This window comes from Mustela nivalis (genome assembly GCF_964662115.1).
Source record: "Mustela nivalis genome assembly, chromosome: 1".
Lineage (NCBI taxonomy): Eukaryota > Metazoa > Chordata > Mammalia > Carnivora > Mustelidae > Mustela > Mustela nivalis.
In genome coordinates this window covers 204233644-204260454 of record NC_139020.1, presented here as the reverse complement: position 1 = coordinate 204260454, position 26811 = coordinate 204233644, and the positions used below count along the sequence as shown (strand labels likewise).

The following is a 26811-nucleotide window of genomic DNA, read 5'->3' as shown; positions in this document are numbered from 1 at the left end:
CCCACTGAGCCACCCAGGTGCCCCTGAATTCTTTTTTTTTTTAAACATTTTATTTGACACAGTGTGTACACGTACCCACTCATGCATGCTCCCTGCTCCTGCTGAGCAGGGAGCCCGATGTAGGGCTCAGTCCCAGGACCCTGAGATCATGACCTGAGCTGAAGGCAGATGCTTAAACTGAGCCACCCAGGTGCTCCCCCCATACTTTCATCATGACCCAAGAGCCATCAGTATTAAATCAGTATAAAGCCACACCGTGTTTTCTATACCTATGAAATGCTTCAAGGATGCTACTTCCAAAAGATGCTGAATGGCTCTTCTACTGTTGGTTCTGAGGTTCTACTTGAACATCACTGTGCCTGTCTAATCACTACTGGGCACACTTGGAGTGAGCAAGACCCTCTTTCAGCCAAGTTGTTGGACAGTGGAAATGTTTTTTTATGGTCCAAAATTTAACTGGAGAGGACTTATTAATATTGATAATTTTTTTTTTTTTTTTTGAAAGAGGAGTAGGAACAGAGTGGATGAGAGAGAGAATCCCAAGCAGGCTCCAGTGAGGAGCCCAAGGTCGGGCTCAATCTCACAGCCTAGGATCATGACCTGAGCCGAAATCAAGAGTAGGACACTTGGGTGCCTGGATGGCTCAGTTGGTTAAGCTACTGTCTTCAGCTCAGGTCATGATCCTTGAGAGTCCAGGGGTCGAGTCCTGTATTGGGCTTCCCCTGCTCTGTAGGGAGCCTGCTTCTCCCTCTCTGGCTACCACTCCCCTTGTTTGTGTTCTAATAAGTAAATAAAATCTTAAAAAAAAAAAAGAGTAGGACACTTAATTGGGGTACTCAGGTATCCCCGACTATGCACTTTTACTTTTTTTTTTAGTGATCTCTACATGTAATGACTGTGCCTCTCAAACTTGTGATCCTGAGATCAACAGTCGCATGTTCTTCCATCCGAACAAGCCAGGTGCCCGATGTCCTCTGGAACGAGTACTTTGCTTATTACACTGTGGTATTTCCCCTTTAGTAACTGAATTAATTTCATAAAAACCCCAGTGAAATCACACAGGTCCACAATAGGATTACATGAAGCTGACATCAGGCTGCCATTTCTGAGATATTTTGGCTTGGAAATAGCAGGGATTGTCAAATCCTATAAACCCCCCCCCTTTTTTTTTTTTTGGAAGATTTTTTACTTGAGAGAGTGTGTGGGAGCAGGAAGTAGGAAAGGGAAAAAGCAGATGCCCCCTGAACAGGGAGCCCGACCCAGGACCTGGAGATCATGACCTGAGTTGAAGGCAGCTGCTTAAGAGAGTCACCCAGATGCCTCATCCCCTAATTCTTAAAAAAAAAAAAAAAAAAAAAAAGTCTCGGGGCGCCTGGGTGGCTCAGTGGGTTAAAGCCTCTGCTTTCGGCTCAGGTCATGATCTCTGGGTCCTGAGATCAAGCCCCGAATCGGGCTTGCTGCTCAGCGGGGAGCCTGCTTCCTCCTCTCTCTCTGCCTGCCTCTTGGCATACTGGTGATCTCTGTCAAATGAAGAAATAAAATCTTAAAAAAAAAAAAAAAAAAAAAGGTCTCTATAAAGTTCAGGGCCATTGGTGTCTCACATTATCTGTGCATTAATTTGGGTTACCTGCGTATCTTCAGATGACAACCCTAAAAGTTACTTACACTTCCCCTCAGGTTTCTCGTCAACCAGTGGCAAACAACTAAAGTAAGGGGCCTGCAGGTTATTCCTGTCCCCTCAGGAGACAGAAGGGCATCCCTTAGTGGTATCCAAGTACTTACTCCCATCTTGGGGAATGAGGGCCTGGTTTAAGCCAAGTTTAGAAGTAAAAATGATTTGTGTCCTTTCACACTGGCGAGAGGAAGAAATATGCTGAAATTTAGATTGGTTTAAGGCTAGGCCTTGGATTATTTACGAGAGACAAAAGAGCAGTTTCAGAGTTCTGTTACCCTTTCTGAGACTACTGACGTTCAATGCCACCAACCTTTTTGCCTCAAGAGAAGAAACTTCAAAGGGCATCCGCAACCTGTGGGTAAGGCACACCAATGTAACAGTAGTGACGTTAACAATAGTGGCGCCGGGCACAGACAATTCAAAGACACCATTTTCTTACTTACTGAGCAATTTATTTGTTTCTAATTCTTATACTGACTTTTCATAAATATTCATCTCACATTTCCAGTAAAGGTCCTTGAGAGCAGGGCCTTTCTCTTCCTTTTATCATGAATGAGCACCTGGTACGCAGTAGATGCTCATGGAGCCTCCTACCATCTCGCCAGTTCCCTCTGGCCAATGCTTCCCCCAGGAAGACCGTTAAGGGTTTGCAGGGAAAACAGACCCAGAAGCAGCCTTTCCAGAGGGAAGTATCTTCCACTTCTTTTGATTATATGAAAGTGTGACTGTTGCTTGCAACCCTTTAACACGTGCCAGCTTTTCTTTCCCACAGATTCAGAAACCTCTAAAGGAATAGTATTTATCTGAAATGTGTTTATTTCACTATATTCATTTCTTACAGATAGCATCTATCTATGGCAATTTATATATTTTCTATTCATGGGAGTGATACTAAGTTTTTTTTGCTTTTAAATATACTTAGGGAGTAGTAACTCAATTGAAAGGAAAAACAGGAACAAAAACCCTGAAATAACAGAGAAACACAAATGAGGTTAAAAAAAAAAAAAAAAGAGGAAAAAAAATAAAAAGGCCAACACAAAACCCCTCCAAACTACAGAGTGATTCACCAGAGACTATAGAGATTGGGGGAGTAACACCTTAGGCAAAACGTCCTCATTCTGGAGGGGCTGGTGGGTGGGAGTCCGAGTGCGCAGGTCCACCAAATTCATGAGGCCTTCGAGCACAGCTCATGGATGTGCCAGAACCAACATCGCGGTCACAAGATCCCGCTACATCTTGTGAGGATCTCACACACCACACACAGTGTGCTACCGAAGCAGGTCAAAAACAGAAGCCAAAGCCAAGTCTTAAAACTTAAAAAAAAAAAATCCTATATAAAGCAAAATACATCCCAGTATTAAGCTGCTCTCAGAAAAAAAATAAAAAGGGCATTCAGCCAGCTGCTGTATTTAACAAGCAAAATGTCATCAAAATCTAATTACCCATCTTTTATTATTCCAACTGCAGTGTAGAGAGACTTCACAGCCACGGGGAATGTACAACTTCTGCAGCCTTCGAACCAAGGCAGAAAGCCATACAACTCTAGAACACAAGCCCGTGAGGTACACTTTTTTGAAGCAAATGGCTGGGTCTCTTCACCAAATTTTCCAGCATGTTCCAGAAACACACACCCTAGTTCTGCTTACAAACAAAAGGAGAAAAGAGCAACGCGTGATGAAACACGTCCCTGGTGACAGGGAGGAGGGTCACTCTGAGGGAGGGACGTCTTTGGGGTCCGCATCAGTCTGTTCTGCTTCAGGTTCTGCGACAGCCGGGGCCGGAGTTACGACCCTCACGGGGTCTTCCACCTCTGCTGCGGCCGCCTGCATGTCCCCTCCTGCCTCGGCGGCTTCACCTCCTGCCTCCGCTTCGGCACTGCCCTTCTCAGAGGCCACGCCACACGGTGCCTCCACTCCCACCAGCTGTTCGGAGTGGGGACCGCAAGCAGCTTGGGCTGCGTCCGTGGGGCCTTCCCCTTGGGCCAGCACGTCACTGCCTCCTGGAGCTGGCGCTCCTTCCCCATCTACCGCTCTCACTGCTGCCGTAATGACCTCAGCCAACACCTCTGCGGCCACCTCCTCGGGTGTCTCCTCCTTCTCCTCACCTCCTAAATTGTCATCTCCTTCGATTTCTGCATCGACAGCTTCGCTGGTGAAAGGGTCTTCACCCTGGCCAGGAAGAGCAGAGGGAGACTGAAGGGAGCCCAGGGTGCCATGTTTTTATGCTGAACAGCCAACAAGAGAAACACTTCCCACTACAGCCAGGGAGTGCGCCCAACAGGTGCTCAGCACCACCAGATTCAGAAAAGGCTTCTCAGAAAAGCCTTGCTGCAACCGTTTTGCACCTTTTGTCTTTTAACTTTTATTTTTTATTTTAAAGATTTTATTTATTTATTTGAGAGAGAGACAGTGAGAGAGAGCATGAGAGGCGAGAAGGTCAAAGGGAGAAGCAGACTCCCCATGGAGCTGGGAGCCTGATGCGGGACTCGATCCCAGGACTCCAGGACCGTGACCTGAGCCGAAGGCAGTTGCTTAACCAACTGAGCCACCCAGACGTCCGAACTTTTATTTTCTTATTTGGTTAGCTAGGACTAAAGCAGAATGGGGAAGGCAGAATCAGGGGCTATTCTTGTTTTGCATACTAGTAATTTTAATATTCACAATGGGTTTTTGAAAGATGTACTTCTCCCTCATTCAAAAGCTTTTAATATATTTTAGAATGATTTACAAGTACTTATTAATTTATTTTAAAGACTTTGAATTGTTTAAGAAAGAGAGAGAGGGACACCTGGGTGTTCAGTTGGTTATGTATCTGCCTTCGGCTCAGATCATGATCCCAGGGTCCTGGGATCAAGCCCCGAGTCAGGCTCCCTGCTCAGTGGAGAACCTGCTTCTCCCTCAGCTGATGCTCTTCCTGCTTTTTTTCCCTCTCTTGCTGTGTCTCTCTCTGACAAATAAATGAATAAAATAAAATAAAATAAAATAAAATAAAAAAGAGAGCACATGCATGTGAGAGAGGGGCAGAAAAAGCAGCAGACTCCCTGCTGAGCAGGGAGCCTGACACATGGCTCGATCCCAGAACCCTGGGATCATGACCTGAGCTAAAGGCAGACATTTAACTGACTAGGTGAGCCACCCAGGTGCCCCTATTTACAAATATCTAATACAACTGCCCCCGTTTTACACTTTTTATTCAAGGATATAATAGTGAAGAAAGGTTCAAAAAGACTTAGGATTTCTTAACCCAATTGAAACAAAAAAGACTATTTTAAATTTTCGTGTCATTTAAGTACACAGCCCTGGTTATACAGGTGCCCCATTTTGTAGGTAAGGAGACTCAGCAAGCTGCCCAAGGCCAGGATGGAATCCAAATCTGACTCTCAAAAGCCAAAATTCAGCTAAAACTGTCTCTAGTTTAGGAAATGTAAACATCATCAGCAGATCAAGAAGTGGATTTTAAAAATACAGTATTTAGGGGGCACCTGGCTGGCTCAGTCAGGGGAGCACATGACTCTTGACCTCAGGGTCAGGAGTTCAAGGCCCACACTGGGTGCAGAGGTTACTTAAGAAAAAAAAAATCGGGGTGCCTGGGCAGCTTGGTTGGTTAAACATCTGCCTTTGGCTTGGGTCGTGATTCCAGGGTCCTGGGATCAAGTCCCGCACTGGGCCTCCCTGCTCAGGGGGGAGCCTGCTTCTCCCTCTCCCACTCCCCCGCCTGCTTGTGACCCCTCTCTTGCCGTCTCTCTCTGTCAAATAAATAAATAAAATCTCAAAAAAAGAAAAAAAATCTTTAAAATAAAGTACAAACAAAAGCACTGACCAGCCACAGTTCTTAAATTGTTATTTAGATTCTATGCCTTTAACGGCTGGCACGAAAAGAAGGATCTAAGGACCGAAAGGCTAGCAAACAGGTCCTCGTAGTTGGGCTGTGCTGGTGCTTTACTCTGCACCCCCCACACTGAAGTGTCCCAGCTGGGCTTCGCTCCAGGGCACCCTGACTGGAATTCTACTGTTCTGCTCCTGTCACTAAGGCTCAGTATTGTGGCAGCACTGGCCATTCCTCCCCTCGCGCTCTTGGCTCACGGATAGCTGCCTCTGCTGCAAAACCTCCTTCTGGCTTCTTTCCTGGACAAGCATCACCTAACCTGGATTTCCCTGTGAGTACCTCAGCATCACTTGCTCAGTATTTCGCAGATATTCGAGGTTTCTTATGGTGAGCCCGCACCGCCACACAGACCAATCAAGCAGATCATATCCCAGACCCTGGGCAAGCACGGAGGTGCAGGAAACCCGGCCCGAAACATTCCTGCACCTGGCCGTTCCTCCCAAGACTCAGAAATGCTAAATACTGCGCTCTGGATGCAGCTCCACACTTGCAGAGTCATCCTGCACTCCAGAAGCTTCTCCTGTCCACTGCACTCCTAAGCACGAACCTTGAGATATTTTTCCAGCATCTTCACTATGTGTCTGTTGTTCAAAACACTCTTAGCCACATGGAGACTGGTCTTCTTGAACTGTTCAGCAGCCAACTGCAAATGGAACCAAAGGAGAACTTTTACACATGGTGTACACAGAGGGGGACAAGAAACACTAGCCAGGCTCCCCTGAGTTGCCCTGGGGTCAGCCTGAGACAGGACGAGGACTACCATCTCTCTCTCTCTCTTTTTTTTTTTTTTATTTTTTAATTTATTTTTTATTTTTTAAAAAGATTTTATTTATTTATTTGTCAGAGAGAGAGGGAGAGAGAGCAAGCACAGGCGGACAGAATGGCAGACAGAGGCAGAGGGAGAAGCAGGCTCCCCGCCGAGCAAGGAGCCCGACATGGGACTCGATCCCAGGAAGCCGGGATCATGACCCGAGCTGAAGGCAGCTGCTTAACCCACTGAGCCACCCAGGCGTCCCTACCATCTCTCTTCACTATGGCAAGTCCTCTGATGCCAGACTCCAGTAATGAGAGAAAGGTGGCCCTGGAGGGATAGTGGAACTGAGAACATGAGGCAATGCAGAAAAGTCTGATGAAAGATAAGAGCACAAGGACACCACAGACATCCAGGCCCCCTGTGCATGAGCAAGGACAGAATGAGGACACCTGCAGACAGACAGCTGCTGTGTGGGCTCGGTGTAGCAGAAGGGCAAATTTTTCTTTTCAGTTTTCTGAGTTTCAGTGACAAATTCAGCCACGGAAGTAGGAATGCTGCAACTATTTGGCTGTTTTAGAGCTCGACACATTCAAATGATAACCCCTTGTTGGTACGATGCTCTCTGGATGATCTTTCATAAACTAGCAGATTCTAAGGCAGGAGTAAGGACAGGCCTTAAACCAGGGCTCAGCAAGCCAGAGGCTATGGGCCAAATGTGGCCACGCCCATGCTTTACATATGGATTCTGCTGCTTCTGCCTACTAGCAGCAGCTGTGAGGTGGTAGAGACCCTGGGGCCTGCAAAGCCAAAGTCTGTGATTTGACTCTTTATGAAAACAACAACAACAACAACAAAACAACTAAAACTGGGCTCCTGGGTGGCTAAGTTGGTTAAGTGACTGCCTTCAGCTCAGGTCATGATCCCAGGGTCCTGGGATCGAGCCCCACATCGGGCTCTCTGCTCAGCAGGAAGCCTGCTTTCTCCTCTCTCTCTGCCTGCCTCTCTGTCTGTCAAATAAATAAATAAAATCTTTAAAAAAAACAAAAACAAAACCACACACACAAAAAAAACCCCTGGTAATACCAAGCTACACATTTAGTCTTGGGCCCCATCAGCTAAGTAGGACCAAGTCAGTTCTTAACTATGGGTCCCCTAGGCCACTGTGCTGTAGACAGCCCTCGGCCTCTGCTCCCAGGAAACCCAGTTTGTCAGCAACTGGGAAACGCACTTGTGTGGTTTAAAAGGAACATTCTTAACCAGGAGAATTTCAGCTACTCTAAGTCAACCCTAAGCAACACGTTTTTTTCACAATTTAGTAGAAACTGGAATGCCTCTTAGGGGCACTGAAGAAATCACAGACTCAGCGGACTCCATCAAGACCGCCTGAAGATGCCAGCATTCCCTTCAAGACACAGAAGGCTCTGCGCCCCACTGCTGGCGGCCTGCAGGTCCCAACCTGGCCCGGCCCGGGGAGGGGACTCACCCTGCGGTTGTGATTGTGGTCCACCGAGTGCAGGTGCCGCTGGAGGAGCTGATGCTGCGCAGGGATCAGCATGTCACAAGCCAGGCAGTGAGCGGCCTCTATCTTCTTGAAAAAGTGCTCCTGGCCAATCCCTGTTGATAGAACCCAAGTCTGGTGCCATCTGGGACAGCTGGCAAGTGATGCTCTTCTCCTGCCCCCAGAAGGGCCCCCATATACTCCCAGCAGTCCCGAAGGACCAGGTCAGGACAGCATCTGTGGGGCCATCACCGTCCTCCAGCATGGGTGTGTGGACAGAAGCCCTTCTATACCTGGGGATCTTCAACATTTTTCATCCTTCTCGTCATTTTTTTTTTTTTTTTTTTTCACAAGAAGAAGGAAAAAACACCAGAGGGCTTCCTATCAGTCCAATAAGCAGCCAGCAGCCGTGTGACATTTATCAGGCCATGCTCACAAGGCTCTTTCCATCGCCGAGTGTCCCACCCGAGGGTCCTCCCGTCACACTCTCAGCAGCCCTGCGCTGGGCCGGCTCTGCTATGCCTCATGTCTAAGCAGCACATGGAATGGCGCGCCCCAGCATCACAACTCACCTTTGAAAGGATCTGGTTTGGGTTTTGTGCTTTCTTTGTCCATTAACTCCTGACGCCGCTTCTCAATCTTCTTGTTCCTGTTTACGATGTACTCCTAGAGGAGATGTCACCGAATGAAACGAGGGCAGCATGGTGTGTGTGCCTCTCCCAGCTACACCAGAGGCAGTCCACCAAGGTGGCTACCAAGCCCCTGGCAGAGGACAGCTCTGTCTCAGCTACCCCACAGATGGGAACTACAATGGCTGGAGTGCTTAGCTGTCCCTCAGACTTGGAACTTGTCTGCTGCTATTCTGAAATTTCCAGGCCTCTTATTTCCCTTCCCTCTCCCTTCTCTGTGAGGGATCAATTCCTGGAGGACCATCAGGAAACCGCGATTGAGGTCAAGTGTGCTTTACCTGGAGGAACTCCACCGTCTTGTCAGGGAGTTTGGTACTGATAAACCTCAGTGTCTCTTTGTGAAATTTGCTTTGTAGATGCTTCTGGATTTCTTCATCTTCAAAGCTACGAAACTTGCACACAGAGCAGGCAAACTGAATCCTGGAGAAAAGATGAAAAGAATGATGACCAAACAATAATCAGCTCATCTTTGGTCAGAATGGAAATGGAAACGGGGAAGCAATTTACCAAGACTTTTGACGTTGTGTGGGGCATCAGAGTAGCAGACGCCCCAGGTCTCCCTATCCTGAGAATGGGGGTGCAATCCTGCAAGTGTTTTAGGAAAATGATTCATGCACCACACCCGTCTTTTTGGCCCAAGGGCCCATAAGAGAAGACACTAAGGTGGAGACTTTCCAAACTGTGGACTCCCTGAAGGCCCCAGACCACTGCTTGGGGAGGAGCGGATGCGGGTGTAGTACCTAACTCTAACTTCTTCCTGCGCCACCAGGATAGTGCATGGGAACCTCATTTTAGTGTGAGGGAGAAATTCCTGAAGACCTTCCACGATTTAAAACTCACAAAACCAAGAACAATTTTCCCCTGGGACTTAACATTAAGACCTATCATTATCAAAATCTACAGCTAAAAACCATAATCTTTGTTGTATACTTTAAACCTCACAAATGTAGTCATATTATAAAGCAAGAGAACAGCCAACAAAGCCCTATGTCCTCACAGTAGAGGCGCTGCTTCCCTCTGCTATGCTCAGGCGGCTTTGGTGTATCTGGGTTAATAGCATAAGCCCTGTGGCACTCAGGATTCCACATCTACCAACTCAGACTTCTGCCAGCTCCCAATGCCTGGCTTCTGACCTCCGAACAAGGCACAAGACACCTGGTTTTGCATATACTCTCGACAGAGGAGTGATTTTTTTTTCTTTCCCTAAAGGTTTTATTTATTTGAGAGACAGAAAGTGAGCAACAGAGACAACACAAGCTGGGGGAGAGACAGAGGAAGAGGGAGAAGCAGGCTCCCCACCAAGCGGGGAGCCTGATTTGAGGCTTGATCCCAGGACTCTGGGATCACAACTTGAGCTGAAGGCAAGGGAGATGCTCAAGTGACTGAGCCACTCAGGCACGCCCCTCGATAAGAGGAATGAAGGAAAAAGCTCTAGGACCCTATGAGTACGAACGGGTATCAGGACGCTATCAAAGAAGTGTGGGGTTCCTGCTTCAGCTTTACCACCCCTGTAACAATTTCTCCAAGTCTCTTTGAGGACCTTCTGTCCCTAAGGTGGAGTCTAAAGATTCCTTCTGAAAAAGTCATCTCAGTTCTCTTAAGGCATGAAAATAATATGACCTAGTCATCATGTATTCATCTATCTGAAAACAAAAATTTTGATGAATTTCTGTTTAACACTCAGAAGATCCTACCTTCTAGTTCCCAGCTTTCTTGCTCTACTGTTGGCTTTTTTAAAAACTTAAAAAAAAAATGTATTTACTTGACAGAGAGAGAGACATCACAAGTAGGCAGAGAGGCAGCAGAGAGGGGAGGGGGGAGTTCCCTGCTGAGCAGAGCGCCCAGATGTGGGGCTCAATCCCAGGACCCTGAGATCATGACCTGAGCTGAAGACAGAAGGTTAACCGGCTGAGCCACCCAGGCACCCCAACTGTTGGCTCTTTTGCTAAAGTTTCTTTTGCATTTATTTGCACAGAAAAAGCACCACCCCATTTGAGCCTTAAGGGCAAGGATCCCCCCTTACGACAGAAGGAGAGCCTGTGTGTAGAAAAACCACACGTGGTCAAGGCCTGAGCAGCCAAGGGCTCCCGTGGCCACCAGTAGTTTACATCTCTAGTCAGTAGTCACCTGATCACTGGAGAGACAGAGAGGCACATGGTGTGGTCACCCCAACACCCTTCGCACTTTTGTAATTCTTTTTCTGTTTAGAGACAAAATCTGTAAGATACTATCCTTGCATACGTAACTGCCATGTTGAACTCTGGAGGTGGTCTGGATTTGGATAAGACACCCAAAGCACCTTCTCAGCAGTTCTGCTGAATGAAGTTCATCTCTCCGGAGTGACACACACAAACCAGGGGCAAGGAAACTCGCCGGAGGGGAGCAGAGAGCAGGAGAGCCCCCTGCTGGATACATGCGGGCCACAGAGACCCACTGGCAAGAACAGAATGCCATCTGTTTCCCCAGTTTTGTCTCCTCTCCACCTGACTCGGATTTCCTGACAGGCTCCAGAGGCAGATCAAACCGAGCTGCTCCTGCATTGTGGAGTGAAGACAGATGGGTTCTGGAAAACCCTGCCAGCGCTCAGCTTCCGGCCAACCTCCCATGTTGCCTGCCTCCTCACCTGTCAGCCGCTCGGTCTCGCATCCGGTCTCTCCTCCTTTGCTTTTCTCTTCTCTTCTTTACTTCATCATCCTCATCGTCCTTCTCTCCTGCAACAGATAACTTCCTTCGAGATGCCCTGAGGAGCCCACAGAGGAGCTGAGCACCAGGGCCTTGATGGGGGTGGGGGGCCACAGTATGGCCACTACGCCCCCGTACCTGCCGCTGCCTCCACACAGGGCAGGGTCAGGACACCCTGAGGCACCAATAGTCTGTCAAAGGCTCCCAACAGGGATGTGCCTTTGATGAGAACCCTTGGGAGTTCCCAGGGAGTCATCTTACTTCCCCCCCATGGCCTGATAAGGCTGGGATGGGCCAGAGACCCAGTCCGCCCATCCCACTCACACTGTGGCCCACCTGCTCTCTTGTCCTTTCCTATCCTGCTTTTCCGATCCAGTGCCCTACCATTGGGTCTTCTCCCAAAGTCACTTAAGGAGAGAGAGAAGCAGTTCTTCCCAGATAAAGAGGCAGCAGCTGGAAGGCCTCAGAAAATAAAGCAAGCCACTCTACCGCCCTCCGTCCCACCTCTGGGTGGACCATGACGACTGTCCCGTCAGGCTCTTCTGAACTAGGGCCTCAGCAGGTCTGACAGTCCTTGCTGGCCCAAACTCTATCTTCCACTCACAAAAACAGTCCATCTAGGGCCTTCCCAGGGCTACGAGGGAAGCAGTCCTAGAAACAAAAGTGGGAAGAGACCAACTGGTCCTCCGTCGTCCCCTGGGGCCAGTGCAGGAGCTCCTCCGAGAGCTGTGCAGCCCAGCGTCCCAGCGTCAGGCCAGGCCCAGGACAGGCCACTGTGGCTCAGGGCCAGGGCCAGACACTAAGGAAAGGTTGGATAAGCATCTGAACTGTAACCCCTACCCCTGATGCCAGTCACGAGACTGTCCCACGAAGATGGCGACCGGCGTGCGCTGCTCAGAAGCCTCTCAAAAGGGCGTGTGGGGTTTTTGGCAAGAGGTCACTGCCTGAAACTATTACTGCTGTTTAATAGCAAAGTCATCCCGGGTAGGCAGCAGGACCTGCGCGCAATAAACATGTCACCTTTGCTTTAGCATCTGCCCTGCTGCACGAGCTGCTAAATGCTGTGTGGTCCCAAGCTACAGGCATAACTGCTTCAGGACTGAGGCGGGAGGACCTCAGCAGGGTGGCTCGGCCTGAACACACAGGAGGAGGATCTAAGCCAGGGGCCTGCAGACTGACAGGAGCAGAGCCACAAAGGAGGCAGCCTGTCATTCTTGGGGAAAAGCAGCTACGGACAAACCCTTGGGAACAGGAAAAGAAACAAGTGGTTTCTGGGTAAGCTCAAGGCCACATAGTCTCAGGCTGCTTCTCCATGGCCCGTCAAAAAGGTTTAACTTTGCTCTGCTCTTGCCACTTATTTTGGACTTGCAGGTGCCCCACAAGGGCACTGGTGAGCCCTGCTGAGCAAGGACAATCTCTGGAGGATCCTGGGCTTGGGTGTACCTGACAGGTCTCCCCTCCCTCCTCCCCCAGCTCCCAACCGGGGCAGGTGTCTAAACTCTGTCCTGCACAGCAGGACGACTGCTGCTGCTGGCATCCCCACCACAGAAGCTGAGGGCAGCCTGGGCTGGCAGCCGAGGAACTATGAGGAAAGAAAGAAGCCCAGGAAAAGACAGCAGAGGGATCTGCACTGGCCATAAGTAACACAGAAGATGGGCTGGAGAGCGCCTTTCTTTCATTTCTGAGACTCTCCCTTCCCTACCACCGCAAGCTGTTGTAGACACTCAGAAATGAGGTGTTCCCCCAGCCCCCCGCCACAGCCTCCCATGAAGTGAGGCAAACAGATTTGTTTCCAACAAGTGCTCTTCTAAGCACTGGAGTAGGGCCTCACGGTGAGCGCCATGGCCAAGGCCCACCCAGTGGCCATGGCCTCTCTTCTGCCCTGAGCCACCAGTCCCTGCATCCAGGCCCCAGGCTTGCTCAGAAGGCCAGCCCGGCCTGAGCTGAGCAGACAAAGGAAAGCTCAGAGGGACACCAAGCAATGCCTACCTCTCTGCCTCCCGGGGTCGAAGAATTCATCCTCCTGAAAAAGGGAACACACAAAGTCGGACTAGGAGGTGGAGTTTCCGTAACTTTCTACAACCGACCTAGCACCCTGCCACCACCTGGTCACAGTGTGTCAGGACAAGTCCCAGGGCAGTGGGAGAGGCTGAGCGTGTTCTGTCACTGCTCCTGGTTGCCTTCTGAGATTCTGCAATGACAAGCTGCTTTTCTAGTAAAGTCACTGGCTCTTTTCTGGTTCTTTCTACGGCTAAAGAACTGCCCTTGGTAATTGTGTGCCTGCGCAGTTCTGCACGTGGTAGGGCCAAGAGCCCATCCATCAGCTCTATATCATGAAACCCTGACTGACAGGATGCTAACTCCAGCAAGCTTTACCGAAAAAGGGCTTTACCATGTTCCCCAGCCTTCTGTTCATATTTACCAAAGGCTGTAACAAACCAGGTGTGGATTAAAAATGATGCATCTGTAACTGAAAATCGAAACATTGCCCATTTCTTAGACATTCAGCTCAAGATTAAATAAAAGTCACCAGCAGAGACACAGAGATTCCCAGACTCAATATCTAAGCAAACCAATTAGGGAGTAAGACACGCCCCCCCTCCCCGCCCCAATCTGACCATCAGAAGCACTTGGTGGAAGCCTTCACACATCCAGGTCTCCAGGCTACCCCAGACATGGATTAGAGTTTGCAGGGGTAGCAAAGGCTCACCACCTAGGTGCTCGTGTGTGGTCATGGCTCAGGGGTGGCCTTTAATGCCTATATCCTGTGACTGGCTTTAAGGGCTGATGACAAGGAGGCAGCTGAGCACCAGCACAGGGGTGGCAGGACACGAGTTTGAAAGTCTCGGCCCACGTGTGGCTATGCAAATCACTGACGATACAGGAATGGCCGGGGTTTTTTTCAAGAAGGAAGGATTGTCATGAGTGCAAAACTCTTAGAAATCTAGCTGCAAGTCAGACTATTAAATCCACTCACAAAGCAATCAAGTCTACCACAGAAGCTGTTCCTGCCTCTTTGGGAGAAAAAGGCTAAGTAAAGAAAAAATCCCACACTAGAGAAATAAAAAAGAGTGACCAGTGAAGATGGACTTACACCCCTGAATTCTTCATCTCCTGACCGGAAGTCAGCAGCTCCATCATCTACCAGACACAAAGGAGAGAGAAAGTCAGCCTCTTGGGAGTTGGTCCACTCCTTGTTTCACCCTCCCAGGCTCACTGTCCAGAGTGACCGTGCTTGTGCTAACTGCAGTGGGGGCCGCGGGAGAGTGGGTGACACGTGCCACCCTCGAGTTCAACACATGTCCACTATATGTACGGGCGGGCAGGTAGAGCACTGAGCAGGAAACAGATTCATCCCACACCCCCCGGGGCCTACCGTTTTCAGAAAAATCTCCTTCGCTATCAGCCCGGGCCAGTTTGGCATCTGGCTCATCGTAGATCTGGAACTGCTTCCGTTTTCTGCCCATGCTGTCTGGGCCACAGCGGTCAAACCCTCTCCGCCTGGGCTACAGACACAAGCACATCTGATGTACCGCTTACCGGGACCATTAAGATACCCCAGAGAAACGAAGAACGAAGAGGTTATAACATCAGAGAAGAGGCAGAAAAGATATTTCCAGAAAACAAAGGGAGAAGACATAGTTGAGCCATGCCCCCATCCCCAATTTCATGCCACGCAGAAGTCAGACACAGAAGGCCACATGTTATGACTGCATTCACATGAAAGCTTGGGAGAAATGACTCTACAAAGATAGAAAGCAGATTAGTGCTTGCCAAGGTTGGAGGCGAGGATGGGGAGTGACTGCTAATGGCAGAGGTTTGCATCTTTCCCAGCGGATGGAAATGTTATAAAATTAGATGCTGGTGAAGGCTGCACAATTCTGTACGTTTTACTAAAACCTGATCGTGCACTTAAAAATGGGTGAATCTTACAGGACACAAATTTGCCTCTACCTAGCTGTTTGAAAAGGCAGATTAGAAGTTCCTGAGGGCTTACCCGATCCCTCATCCGGGTCTGTGACCGGCCACATCCGTAGGACACCGAGTTGTCATAACCGCCGGCCCCCTGCATGCCCATTACACCGAAGTCAGGGGCCACGGACTGGGAGAACAGGGAAGGCGGTGGCCGGCTGGGGGAGGGGCCTCCCAGGCCCCGCCCACCCACATAGTTCAGTTCTGTCCAGGGAGCAGACAAAGGCTCTGAGGGGGCTGCGGGCGGCATGAAAGGGTCGCTGCGCATGAAGGTGCTGGGGTTGCTCCGGTCCTGGAAGCGGCCCTGGCCCTGGCCCCGGCCCCGCATGAAGCCATCAAGGGAGCCCCGCTCACGGGCTGGGTCTCGGCAGTCACTGTACTGACTGCTAAAGCCACCGTTTCGGTCAGGCCCCAGGTCAAAGTCATAATCGTAGCTATAGCTGGGGCGATAAGGATGGTGCTCGGGGAGGCAAGACCTGGAGTCATAGGACTCGAACGACTGGAAGCGGAAGGAGCTGGAAAGGAAGCATAACCGTCACTAAAATCCAGGTACAAGCCCAGGTCTCCTTCACAGCTGGCTTCCCTATATTCAGAACAGCACACCACACCACCACAGAGGTCTCCTCAATGCTGAGAAGGCACAACATATAAACCCCCTTGGACATTGCTGAATGAGGTACATGAAACCCTTGGCCACAAGAACAAGACCTACAGGTACCTGACGCAGAAATAAGAAGTCTAGCTCTGGTGTAGTTTAGCTAAGCCCCACCACCCCAGACACAAATAGTCCCACTGTGATGCCTCTGCCCAACTCATCTACTCCACACTCAGGAGGGAGCTGGGGGAAAGCCCTCCCCGGAAGAGGGCGTCCCCACTGTCATCTGCACAAAGCTGGGGCTGGGGGGAATCCTCAGGGAAGGGACCAGGTTCATAATCACCTCTCCCGGTCCTGCATGCCCTCCCCACCGCCGCTGCTCCCGCCCCTGCCTCCTTCCTTGGACATCATGTCCAAACGCTGGTTGATCTTGGCAATGAGGGAGTCGGAATTGTCGGTGCACGGCTCTGGGCCGTAAGAAGCCATGTGCACGGCAGGGCCCCCAGCTCCCAGGCCATCACTGGCCTTGGTGGCCTCCCATGAGGCTGGGCCATAGCTGTAGGTTGCTCCCGTGTTGACATTGGTGTTCTGCGCGCCATAATAATTGTAGTTTTCATAACCTGCCACAGGGAGGAAGAGCCAAGCCACAAAGTCAGTCTATGGCAGACACATCTGGGGAGAAGCACCCACTACCCACACAGAAGGAAGAGTGTCAAGGAACCAAGTGTCACTGGCATCACCCCACACTGTGCACATCGCCTGCCAAAAGACACCAGGAGAAGGGCAGCGATGTAGCCTCAGCAATGAGCAGTAGGTTTTCCATGCCAGATCTGAAGTCTTGCTCCTCATCCAAAGCCAGAGATGGCTGAGAACGCACAAGCGGCAGTGGGGGCTGCTGCTCCCAGAACACAACCACAACCCTGGCCTCCAACAAGTTCTCCTTGAGAATGCCTGGACCTGCCAAGTCTTCAGAAGAGCTACGTGCCCAGCTAGAATGGGAGATGGGGATGGGAGGTCCCTGTGTCCCAGCCCTTCTGGGTAGCTGACCAGAGGAACATCTTGCCCACTCACAGACACCCAAAGGGCCTACCTTGCCAGCTGGCCACACCAGTTCCGTAGGCACCTTAGAGGAAACAAAAACAGACAAGAGCTTTGTATACAGAGTGAAGGTACCTGAAATCGCCCCGCTAACCATCCCCTCACTCCACTACACACAGGTCCAGGGCTGCAGGCGGCAATCTGTGGGAGGCACCCCTGGCTGTCTGATAAGGTCAGGAATGGCTGGGGCTCACCAGCTGTAAAACTCATTTCCTGTGTGGAGCACTCAGCTAAGCATAACCAAGACTTCTCTCGCAGGCAAGCCCCGTCTCCCAGAGTAGGACAAGCGGAAAGGACGCTGCAGCATTCCCAGGAAGTGTCCAGCGTGGGCCACCAGCCAAGAGGCCAGATCCCCTGGCAGAGCCCTTCAAAAGTGCCAGTTCTCACCAGCAGCCGGAGCTCAGGCACCATCAACACAGACAATGTATCAGTGGAAAATCATGTCCCCGACTCAACTGAGGAAGGGGACATTATGTACCCTAGTGTCATGAAGGGCCTCTTCCTTTAAAACTTGGTGATGGGTGAAAAAGTGATTCCACCACCCCCAGTGGTGCTAAGGGCAAGTTCCGGGCCCAGAAAACAAGGAGGGCCCTCAGCCCATCCCCTGGAACAAATGCTGGCAAAAAGCAGAAAACTTTGCCACCAGGAAGGACATTTGGGTCCTTCAAGCACAGAGAGCCTCGTGATCTGGATTCCAGAGCAGGGGCGGAAGTCAAGCCCCCACGTCACATCTAGTCCGCTGCCTGTTTTTGTACAGCCAACAAGCTAAGAATGGGTTTTACTTTTTTAAATGGTTGCAGATTTAAAAAAAAAAAAAAAAGAGTATTTCATGACATGAAATGCATTCTTTGTGTCCTTCATATACTTATCAAAACTCACAGAACCATGCAACCAGTGAGTATAACTGTGGATCATAACTAACAACAGTGTATTGACACTGACTTGTTGCTGACAATAAATGTTTCCCACTAATGCTAAATATTAATAATAAGGGAAACTCCTGGGGTGAAAAGTAGCGAGATCATATGGAATCCTGTACTACCTGCTTAATCCCATAAATCTAAAACTGTTGAAAAATAAAGTCTATTAGTCAAAAAAATCTTTCATTAACCCCCTGGCTATTTACTTAGAATAACCCAAATGCCTAAAATAAAGACTATCACACATGAAAATTACATGGTATGCAAATTTCAGCGCCCTTAAGTAAATATCACCAACACACAGCCACATCTATTTCTCTATAAACATCTCTGTGACTCCTGCATCACAGAGACTGTGTTGCTCCCAGAGCCAAAACAAACTTCACTGTGTAGCCCTTTACAGAAAAGGTCGCTGGATCCGCAGGCTAGCGCCAGTCCCCCTGTCAGCCTCTCCAGATTACAGTTCACAGTGTCTAGGTTTGTTATGATGGTACCTCAGATCAGACCTGCGGGGGTGGAATCTGTGCCTCCCCATAAGGTCTTACCTTGGGTGTTGGCAGGTCCAGCACTCCATGCCCCATAGCCTGCGGAGAGAAGAACTGTGAGTTACGATCCTATTTGTCACGCTAGACAAGAGGTGCTTCTGAGGTGCTCTGAGGAGCCAAAAGTGATCGCCTTTAAGGAGAGTTCCATGTCAGCCTCACGAGGCACCAGAATGCACACTGTCCCTCTAAAAATTCTCCACAGCTGGTTGATTCGCATTACCACACTCCACCTGCCTGAGGTCAAAGCAGAAAAACAGTTGGGGAGAATAGGCTTTGGGGCCAGCTCTGCTGGCAGCCTGCTGAGGGACCGTGGCCTAAGTCTCAATCTACAACTTAGGAGAACACAGGACAAAATGCCAGCTGGCCTGGTAGGAGGACACAGTTGTGTCCGTACCCTGGGGGCGGTTTGGCTCACCAAGCAGCCCTAAGTCCCCCATAACTGAAAAACAAAGTTCAGAATTTGGAGACGACAACAGTGCCACTGTAGGCCTCACTTCTTTGTGACTTTGGACCCTCCAATGCTCCCCTGGACCTTCAAGTCCCAGGGCTTAAGCCTGGCCTAAGGTATCCAGGTAGCTTGCCCCTGTGGACTCCCATGACAGCATCTGTATGGGTCTGTCATTTCTCTGTCCCTGGAACCTCAGAGCTGGGAAAGGGCAGTTATCCACACCCGTCAACAATCCCCAACATTACAGAACAGGAATACACCCTGTCTCTCTCCCCAGAGCAACCCAAGCCACTAGCTAAGTGTCCAACGTGTGCTGACACATGACAGGCACTGAGCATACGTTAGTGTCCCTGAATGCCATTTAAAGATTAGAAAGCTAACGCTTAAAGGTTAGGGTCCTTGATCCAAAGACATGCCGCTGATGTTTGCCCTCTCCAGACTACAGTCTCCCCATGCCACACAGCCTTCTACACGTGTAAGGTAGAAAGACCAAGCAGCGAGTCTATCAGCAAATGGCCAACTACGGGGTGCTGGTCTAAGTTGCATATGCTAATCACATAACCTCACAATGCCCCTTTAGGTGGGTAATAATTACCCTGTTGTACCCAGAGGCTCAAGTGGCTGGAGAATGGACGAACTGGGACCTGAACTCAGATCTAGATACCTACTACAGCCAGAGAACAACTGTCAAGACTCAGTAAGTCTGAGAAATAACTCTAGGTGCCAAAGCTAGGAAGAATTCAGGGAGGCCCCACCACCTAAACTGAATCTGAAGGGTTTTGGCAAACAGGAAGTGAGGGAAACAAAACCTCTTCATGCTCAGGGTGTGTACACGGGGCAGGATTACTGTCTGAGAGATCTGGTGGGAAGCAGGCAAAAAATTGCGAGACCCCATCAGATTGCAGAAAAGACGGGAGAAGCCAGGGTGAGGCACCCCTGGACCCTGGAGGCAAACACACCGTGCACCTCAGGACCTCCCTTGCAATTACTGCTGCTGGATCCTCACACTGCCACCTTTCAAGATCTGTGCCTTCCCTAGCGGTTGCGGCCGAGATCAGACTGCTTGCTTCTCCAAGCTCACATACGTGGATAAGGACTGCACCTTGTCAAGTCCTAGCCTATGTATTCCAAAGTTCGACTGCTCCCTCCCGGCAAACCTGACTTCCAGCACGGAGTAAATGCCTCCGAGGAACCTCCGATTCTGGACACTGGGACCCGGCCGCTAGAGAAGATCCGTCCTGCCGAAGGCTGCGAGGCCCAAGGGGCACACACTCCCTCTTTCACAGCTCTCAGCCACTTCCAGGCCACCCTCCTCCCCGCCCCCAACGCACAAAAAGACACCCAACACCTGACCGCGAAGTCTTGTCCCTAGGCCAGCACGAGTCCTGCACAGGGCAGGAGTCCGCCGAGACTGACCCCTGCAGAGACCGTGCTCAAAACCACTGCGCTGCACCGCGGGACTGGAGGAGAAAGGTCTGACGCCGCGCCGCCCGGACGGCTTCCGGGACCCGCGCGACCGACCACGTGCACCGCGCGCAGGCCCCCGCGAAGCCCCACAGGCCGGAGACAGGCACCCCAACTCCCTCCGGCTCCAACCGCGGACCCCGCGCCCCACGAGCTCTTGCTGTGGCTCCGCCCCCGGGCGCCGCCATTTTGTGGTCTTCGGAAGGGGAAGGCGGGCCTCCGAGCGGCGGGGTCCACCGACCCAGCTTCGCTGGGGCTGAAGGGTAGAAACGGCCAGGACAGCCCAAGGCGCCCCCCGAAGCCCGCCGCAGCGTCTGCCCGCCAAACCCCGCCCGCCTCCTCAAGCCTGGCCGACCAATCCGCACGCAGCGCCCCGGGAGCGACGGCTCCTAGGTCCAATGAGCAGCGCGCGCGCGCGCGCCCCGGCCTCCTCTCCGCGAGTCGGGCTGGAGTAACCGCGCTCTGGCGTAGGCCCGAGTCCGCGGCCCTCTACGCAGCCCTAGCTGCGTTGCTGAGGGAGCACCCGTCTGCCTCCACCCCACATTGAGCCACCCCGACGAACCTCCGTAGCCCTGCTCCATGTCTTCAGCTCGGCCCGCCAGCAGCCCCTTTTTCTAGGCTGCCACAGGACGCATGCGCTCAACACACCTTCCGCCGCCCGCTACTGGAAGACCAGGCGCATACGTCACTCCTTCCGCACACCACCATTGGCTAGCTTTCACTGCGCACCCACCCCTGTCTCCCTGCGGGCCTTCCGGTTGCTTGGGCTCGGCTTTCACAGCATCTTGGGAGTTTTGGTCCGGCCACGGAGTCTTACTGCGCGCAGGCGCTTCCCTCTTCCTTCCTGCCGCCAGTGCGCAGGCGCACCCCCACCCCTTCCCGGGTCCCGCGCGCAGGCGCACACCGCTCCCAACGACGGCGACCCTGCTGCACACCAACAAACGAACTAGAAGTGGGATGGGAAGAGCTTTATTAGGCCCAGCTTCCAGCTTTGGCCACGCGGGTCCTGCCCGCCTGGGGCCCGGGTTACGGTGCGCCCCCGCCACCCTCCTCGTCGTCGTCGGCCTCTACGTCGAGGCCCGGGATACCGCGGATCTGGCGCTGAAGCGCCCCACCCAGCAGGGGCACGGCCTCCTCCTCCTCCTCTTCTGGGGGCGGCGGTGGCGGCGGTGGGGACGCGGCCTCGGGGGCTGGCTCCGGGGGCACAGGGGGCTGCGCCGGCGTGCCATCTGCACCCTCGGCGCCCCCTGCCGCTTCGACCAGCGCTCCCTCGTCCAGGGCGCCGCCTTCGGCCTCCTCCTGTTCCTTCTCCTCTTCGGGGCTATCAGTGAATGGGTTTTCACCCTGTGGGGAAGGAGGCCAACACTGAAGCGAGGGAAGGACCCGTGGGGGCAGGGGGCCGGGGCCGGCGCGCCTCACCTTCAGGTAGCGTTCCAGCTTCTTGCTGATGATTTTGTTGTTGAGGATGCTGCGGGCCACCATGAGCGAGGACTTCTTGGACTGCTCCATCATGAGCTGCAGGCAAGGCAGGTAGGGCTGGAGAGGCTGCTCTGGGCGCCAGAAAGCCCCCCTCCCCCACCCCACCAGATCTGCAGAGTCCTCCCAAACCCCCTTGCCCCCAGCTCAGCACAGCCAAGCACTCTAACCACATGGTGAAATCAGTGTACAAGTGTACCTTGGGTACAAGCGTAGGGCCACTCTACAAGCACGGAGCCAAGACCTGATCTGATCTTTGCTCGAATGCTCCATTCTTCCACACCATACGTACTGTATGTAATTGATTAAAGACATATGTCTTTACGGCTGTACAGCAGAAATCTGATGTGCTTACATAAAAACTACAAACAGTGAACAAATTAGGAAACCTATGAAAAGCCAGAGATGCAACCCATAACAACAAGCCAACGGCCCATATGTAAGGAACTTTTTAAGATTAACAGGGAGGATACAAGAACAGGAATACAAATGTCGGACAGTACATTTAAATGATATACATCCTTTTAGCCCACTGAAGAGAGACCCCTCTACCCTGAGGGTGACAGGGTCAAATGTTTACTTACTTTCTGAAAAGCAGTTTGATAAAATGTATCAAAAGCAAAAGCTTGTCTTAAAAATTTGTCTTAGTAATTCTTTACAAGACTATCCTAAGTTTAAGACTTGGAAACATTCATGCACATAGTTGCAGTAGTGAAAAACTGGAAAGCACCTAAAAGTTCTGTGAAGTAGTTAAAATATTCTAAAGAACCCTATGCAGTCCTTAAGACAGGGCTCATCTCTGGGGCCTCTGGATAGCTAAACTGGTTAAACAACAGACTACAGCTCAAGTCATGAGCCCATGGTCCTAGGATCAAGCCCCACACGGGGTTTTGCACTCCACAGGGAGTCTCCCTCTGCCCCTCCCCACTGCTTCTGTACCCTCTCTTCCTCAAATAAATAAATTTAAAAAAAAAAAAAAAAAAAGGCTCACCTCCTGTGTGGTGAGAAAGGTCTGTGATGGGCCACTGTGCATAGCATGCCAGGGCATTTTTGTCTGGAAGGATTTATACCAAAATGCTAAGTGGTTTCCTCAATAGCGTAAGAACAGGCAAATCTCACTTTCATCATCATGAAGATAATGTATGTGTAAAGCCATAAGCTGAAAGAAGATAAAAGCTATTTCTGTTGGCATGGGGAGCCCACCCCCAGGAATCCTACTGCTGCACCCCAGCCAGCTCTTCACATCATCCTCTCACTTGCTGTTTCTATTTCCTTTTCCCACCTTCATCTTTTTTTTTTTCTTTATTCATTTTCTCTACTATTTGGGGAAAATATGGATAGTCTTCATGCATGCTCAAAATGAAACAAGTTAAAGATGCAAAATTAGGATGCGAGGTCAGACCATTTCCTCTGCAACTCCTTACTTGCCAACACATGATCCTCCTCCCTGTAGGCACAGAGATGTACACACAGCTCCCAAGGGAAGCCCATTTACATGGTGTCCAGATTTTGCTACAAGAACCAAACACCACCAGAATAAACTTAAATACTTCCATATTAGTGCTACCCAACAGGTTCCCCAAAGTGTGCTGCCTCAGTCCTCTGCAAAAAGTTGTATTAAGCTATAGTAAGTTGGGCTTCCTCCGCCTGTACTAAAACAATATACTGATCCCTTTGATTCCTAAGCAGCATCAGATGTTAGCACTGTTGGATACTTATGTGGCTGAAGGAAAGAAAAAAGGATGAGGCCTCGCTGGCATTTCCCTGTCCACCAGTGTATGTGAGTGATCTGACAGACACACGGGGCCCCTTGCCCAGCATTCTAGAAGGTCATCTTCTGGGTTTCCTGGCTTGCTCAGGAAGGCTTTGTGTAACCTCCAGGTCAGGTTCTAAATTTTGCTCTTTAATTTTTCACATTATTTCTAGAATTTAATATATGGTAGTAGGTTAGGGGTCCAGCTTTTTTCCCCAGAAACTAATGAGATAAACAATTGTTTCTCCATTAAGTTGACATACAGGTCTGTAATAATCCCTTCTCCGCAAATCTTAAATCCAGAGGAAGAGTTTTCTCCTAAGCTCCAGTGTGTGTGTGTGTGTGTGTGTGTGTTTTATGATTTTATTTACTTATTGGCACAAGCAGGGGGAGCGGTAGGCAGAGGAAGAAGCATTCTCCCCACTGAGCAAGGAGCCTGATGTGGGACTCTATCCCAAGATCTTGGGATTATGACCTGAACCAAAGGCAGACTCTTAACCAACTGAGCCACCCAGGCATCCCTCCATTGTGTTTTTATACCATCTTTATTTATCCCACTTCTGTAAGTCATTTGAGGCATTATTGATGGTTCAACTACAAGTCACTCTCCCAGGTCCCACTAGGGATGTTAGTGATCATTACCATGTAGCTGTTTGGAAATCCAAAAACTAATTTGAAAATATCTGGCCCTTGAGTTTCAGAGAAGGAACATGTACTGACTTTGACAATTACTAAGTTCCAAAACATACCGGCATCTTTCATTAGACTCTATTCTGGTTCCACTGCTTTATTACTATGCCAATATCACATTTTAATTGTAGTGGCTTTAAAAAAGTTATATTTGCTGGGGCGCCTGAGTGGCTCAGTGGGTTGAGCCTCCACCTTCGGCTCGGATCATGATCTCAGGGTCCTGGGATCCAGCCCCGCATCAGGCTCTCTGCTCAGCAGGGAGCCTGCTTCCCCCCTCTCTCTGCCTGCCTCTCTGCCTACTTGTGATCTCTCTCTCTCTGTCAAATAAATAAAAAAATAAAATCTTAAAAAAAAAAAGTTTTGGGACGCCTGGGTGGCTCAGTTGGTTAAGCAGCTGCCTTCGGCTCAGGTCATGATCCCGGCGTCCTGGGATCGAGTCCCACATCGGGCTCCTTGCTCCACGGGGAGCCTGCTTCTCCCTCTGACTCTGCCTGCCACTCTGTCTGCCGGTGCTCGCTCTCGCTCTCTCTCTCTGACTAAATAAATTAAAAAAAAAAAAATCTTAAAAAAAAAAAATTAAAAATTAAAAAAAAAAAAAAAGTTTTATCTGCTAAACCAACTCCCTGAACTCAATTACCACCCTTTCTATAATTTTCTTGACTATTGTTAGACTTAATTCTACAACATAAACTTTAAAACAATTTCATCGAGTCCCCCTCCCCAGAGTATGACTGGAATCCCATGAACTGTACATATTAATGCGGGGAGATGTATGTGTTTGTTCTGTTCTGTTGTTAAGTCTCTCATGAAGAACGCCATATATTCCTCTATTCAGCTGAATTCTTATTTCCTATCCTTGGAATTTAAGATCCCATATCTATCTTAAATTTATATTCCTAGTTGTGTTATATACTTTGGGGTTACTGTGAATAGATTTTTCACCCCCCCCCTTTTTAAAAGATTTTTCTTTATCTGATAGAGATCACAAGTAGGCAGAGAGGCAGGCAGAGAGAGAGGGGGAAGCAGGCTCCCCGCCGTGCAGAGAGTCCGATGCGGGACTGGATCCCAGGACCCTGAGATCATGACCCGAGCCGAAGGCGGAGGCTCAACCCACTGAGCCACCCAGGTACCCCAGATTTTTCCCCATTTTCATTTCTAACTGGGTATTACCAGAATGGAGAAAGGCTATTTCTTTCTGGATATTATCTTGAATTCCATCCCTTTATCACATTCTGTTAATTCGAAGACCATTCTGTTGGAATCATTCAGCTTTTCTAAGAATATAATCACATTATTTGCATATAAAGTTCTCATTTCCAGTATTTCACACTGATACTGTTGCTAATTTGTTACTGAACCATCCTTGTATTCCAGAAACATACTAAATTACAGTGTAGTACATGGGGCGCCTGGGTGGCTCAGTCGTTAGGCCTCTGCCTTTGGCTCAGGTCATCATCCCAGGGGTCCCAGGATTAAGCCCCACATTGGGCTCCCTACTTGGCGGGAAGGAAGTCTGCTTCTTCCTCCCCTACTTCCCCTGCTTGTGTTCCTTCTCTCACTGTGTCTCTCTCTGTCAAATAAATAAAACCTTAAAAAAAATGTAGTATACACTTGAATCTCTACTATATTGGTAATTACTAATATTATATTCAACATTTTATTCTTTACCCTACAGTTTTTTTTTTTTAAAGATTTTATTTATTTATCAGAGAGAGAGGGGGAGAGAGCGAGCACAGGCAGACAGAATGGTAGGCAGAGGCAGAGGGAGAAGCAGGCTCCCTGCCGAGCAAGGAGCCCGATGTGGGACTCGATTCCAGGACGCTGGGATCATGACCTGAGCTGAAGGCAGCTGCTTAACCAACTGAGCCACCCAAGCATCCCTTCTTTACCCTACAGTTTTATCTTGGCATTATCCTTATCATATTTTTGGAATTAAGGTTTAAAAATCTTCCTAGGCTCCATAGCTCAGGGCTTAGAGCACTGGTCTTGTAAAAATCTTCCTAAAAATACATCAGAGGATACACTTCCAGCATGACAACTTGATAAGCTATGTGAACCTTCTCTGTAGTAAAACTGATGAAGACTATAGAACAACACAACCCTTTAAAGTCAAGGGAAAAGGTCCTAAGGACATACAGCAAATGAAGAAATACTGAGTAAGGAAAAGTTATCAAGCTTAGGTTTTACCTAGAGACAGGCCTTAAAACAGTAAGCTCCCAATTTTCTTTCCAAAGGAACTTTTTTTTTTAGGATTTTATTTGACAGAGAGACACAGCAAGAGAGGGAATACAAGCAGGGGGAGTGGGAGAGGGAGAAGCAGGCATCCCGCTGAGCAGGGAGCCTGACGTGGGGCTTGATCCCAGGACCCTGGGATCATGACCCAAGCAGAAGGCAGAAGCTTAATGACTGAGCCACCCAGGCACGCCCCCCACCCCAAGGAACTTACTTTATTCATAAGTCTGTTAGGAAGTTTAAGACAGAGGGCTCTCTCAAAACAGTGGAGGGTATGGGGAAAAGCAATTCAAAGGAGACCAGTAGATTGGATACTAATATAAGCTAAATCATCAGCTGTCCCCCATTACCAGAGAGAACCAACAAAACAGCTAAGAAGAGCCTACAGGGGGGCGCCTGGGTGGCTCAGTGGGTTAAGTCTCTGCCTTCAGCTCA

The 26811-nt window shown here is 49.9% G+C and overlaps 2 protein-coding genes and 1 long non-coding RNA gene across 9 annotated transcripts in view; 1 reads left to right on the top strand and 2 right to left on the bottom strand.

Annotated features, from left to right (window-relative positions):
• Positions 1 to 2105: 2105 nt before the first annotated feature.
• Positions 2106 to 21065, bottom strand: AKAP8 (A-kinase anchoring protein 8). Of its 5 annotated transcripts, none has more exons than XM_082709180.1 (14): positions 20788 to 21065; positions 18314 to 18352; positions 16841 to 16873; positions 16094 to 16370; positions 15181 to 15670; positions 14560 to 14689; positions 14278 to 14324; positions 13173 to 13206; positions 11125 to 11212; positions 8780 to 8921; positions 8385 to 8478; positions 7798 to 7928; positions 6108 to 6203; positions 2106 to 3843 (listed from the first exon to the last, which is right to left on the bottom strand). In XM_082709180.1, the coding sequence occupies exons 1-14, from the start codon at positions 20804 to 20806 to the stop codon at positions 3382 to 3384; spliced, it is 2082 nt and encodes a 693-aa protein (XP_082565306.1). In that variant the 5' UTR covers positions 20807 to 21065; the 3' UTR covers positions 2106 to 3381. The 5 variants fall into 5 exon arrangements, with proteins under 5 accessions (XP_082565306.1, XP_082565309.1, XP_082565307.1 ...); XM_082709183.1 differs by lacking the exon at positions 20788 to 21065 and adding an exon at positions 20110 to 20554; XM_082709181.1 differs by lacking the exon at positions 20788 to 21065 and adding an exon at positions 20178 to 20554.
• Positions 21066 to 21178: 113 nt separating this feature from the next.
• The window catches only part of AKAP8L (A-kinase anchoring protein 8 like), a 29060-nt gene continuing 23427 nt past the window's right edge, over positions 21179 to 26811 (bottom strand). For all 3 annotated transcript variants that reach the window (XM_082709453.1, XM_082709454.1, XM_082709455.1), the window contains 2 exons: positions 21645 to 21740; positions 21179 to 21569 (listed from right to left, as the gene is read on the bottom strand). In XM_082709453.1, coding sequence (XP_082565579.1) covers positions 21252 to 21569; positions 21645 to 21740 — 414 coding nt within the window. In that variant the 3' untranslated portion in view covers positions 21179 to 21251. The remainder of the gene's footprint in view (positions 21570 to 21644; positions 21741 to 26811) is intronic.
• On the top strand, positions 21901 to 26748 carry LOC309853413. The gene is made up of 2 exons (XR_014305664.1): positions 21901 to 24501; positions 24746 to 26748. It is a non-coding gene; the product is annotated as an uncharacterized lncRNA (long non-coding RNA).

Bases quoted from the DNA above. Each gene is read 5' to 3' on its own strand.
- AKAP8 (XM_082709179.1), bottom strand. From the start codon at position 20,413: ATGGCGGCGCCCGGGGGCGGAGCCACAGCAAGAGCTCGTGGGGCGCGG. The intron at 18,353-20,364 runs GTCCGCGGTTGG...TTCTCTCCGCAG, and splicing joins AAGAGCTCGTGGGGCGCGGG to GCTATGGGGCATGGAGTGCT. The intron at 13,207-14,277 runs GTAAGTCCATCT...TCCCTTTTTCAG, and splicing joins GAGATGAAGAATTCAGGGGT to GAGGATGAATTCTTCGACCC.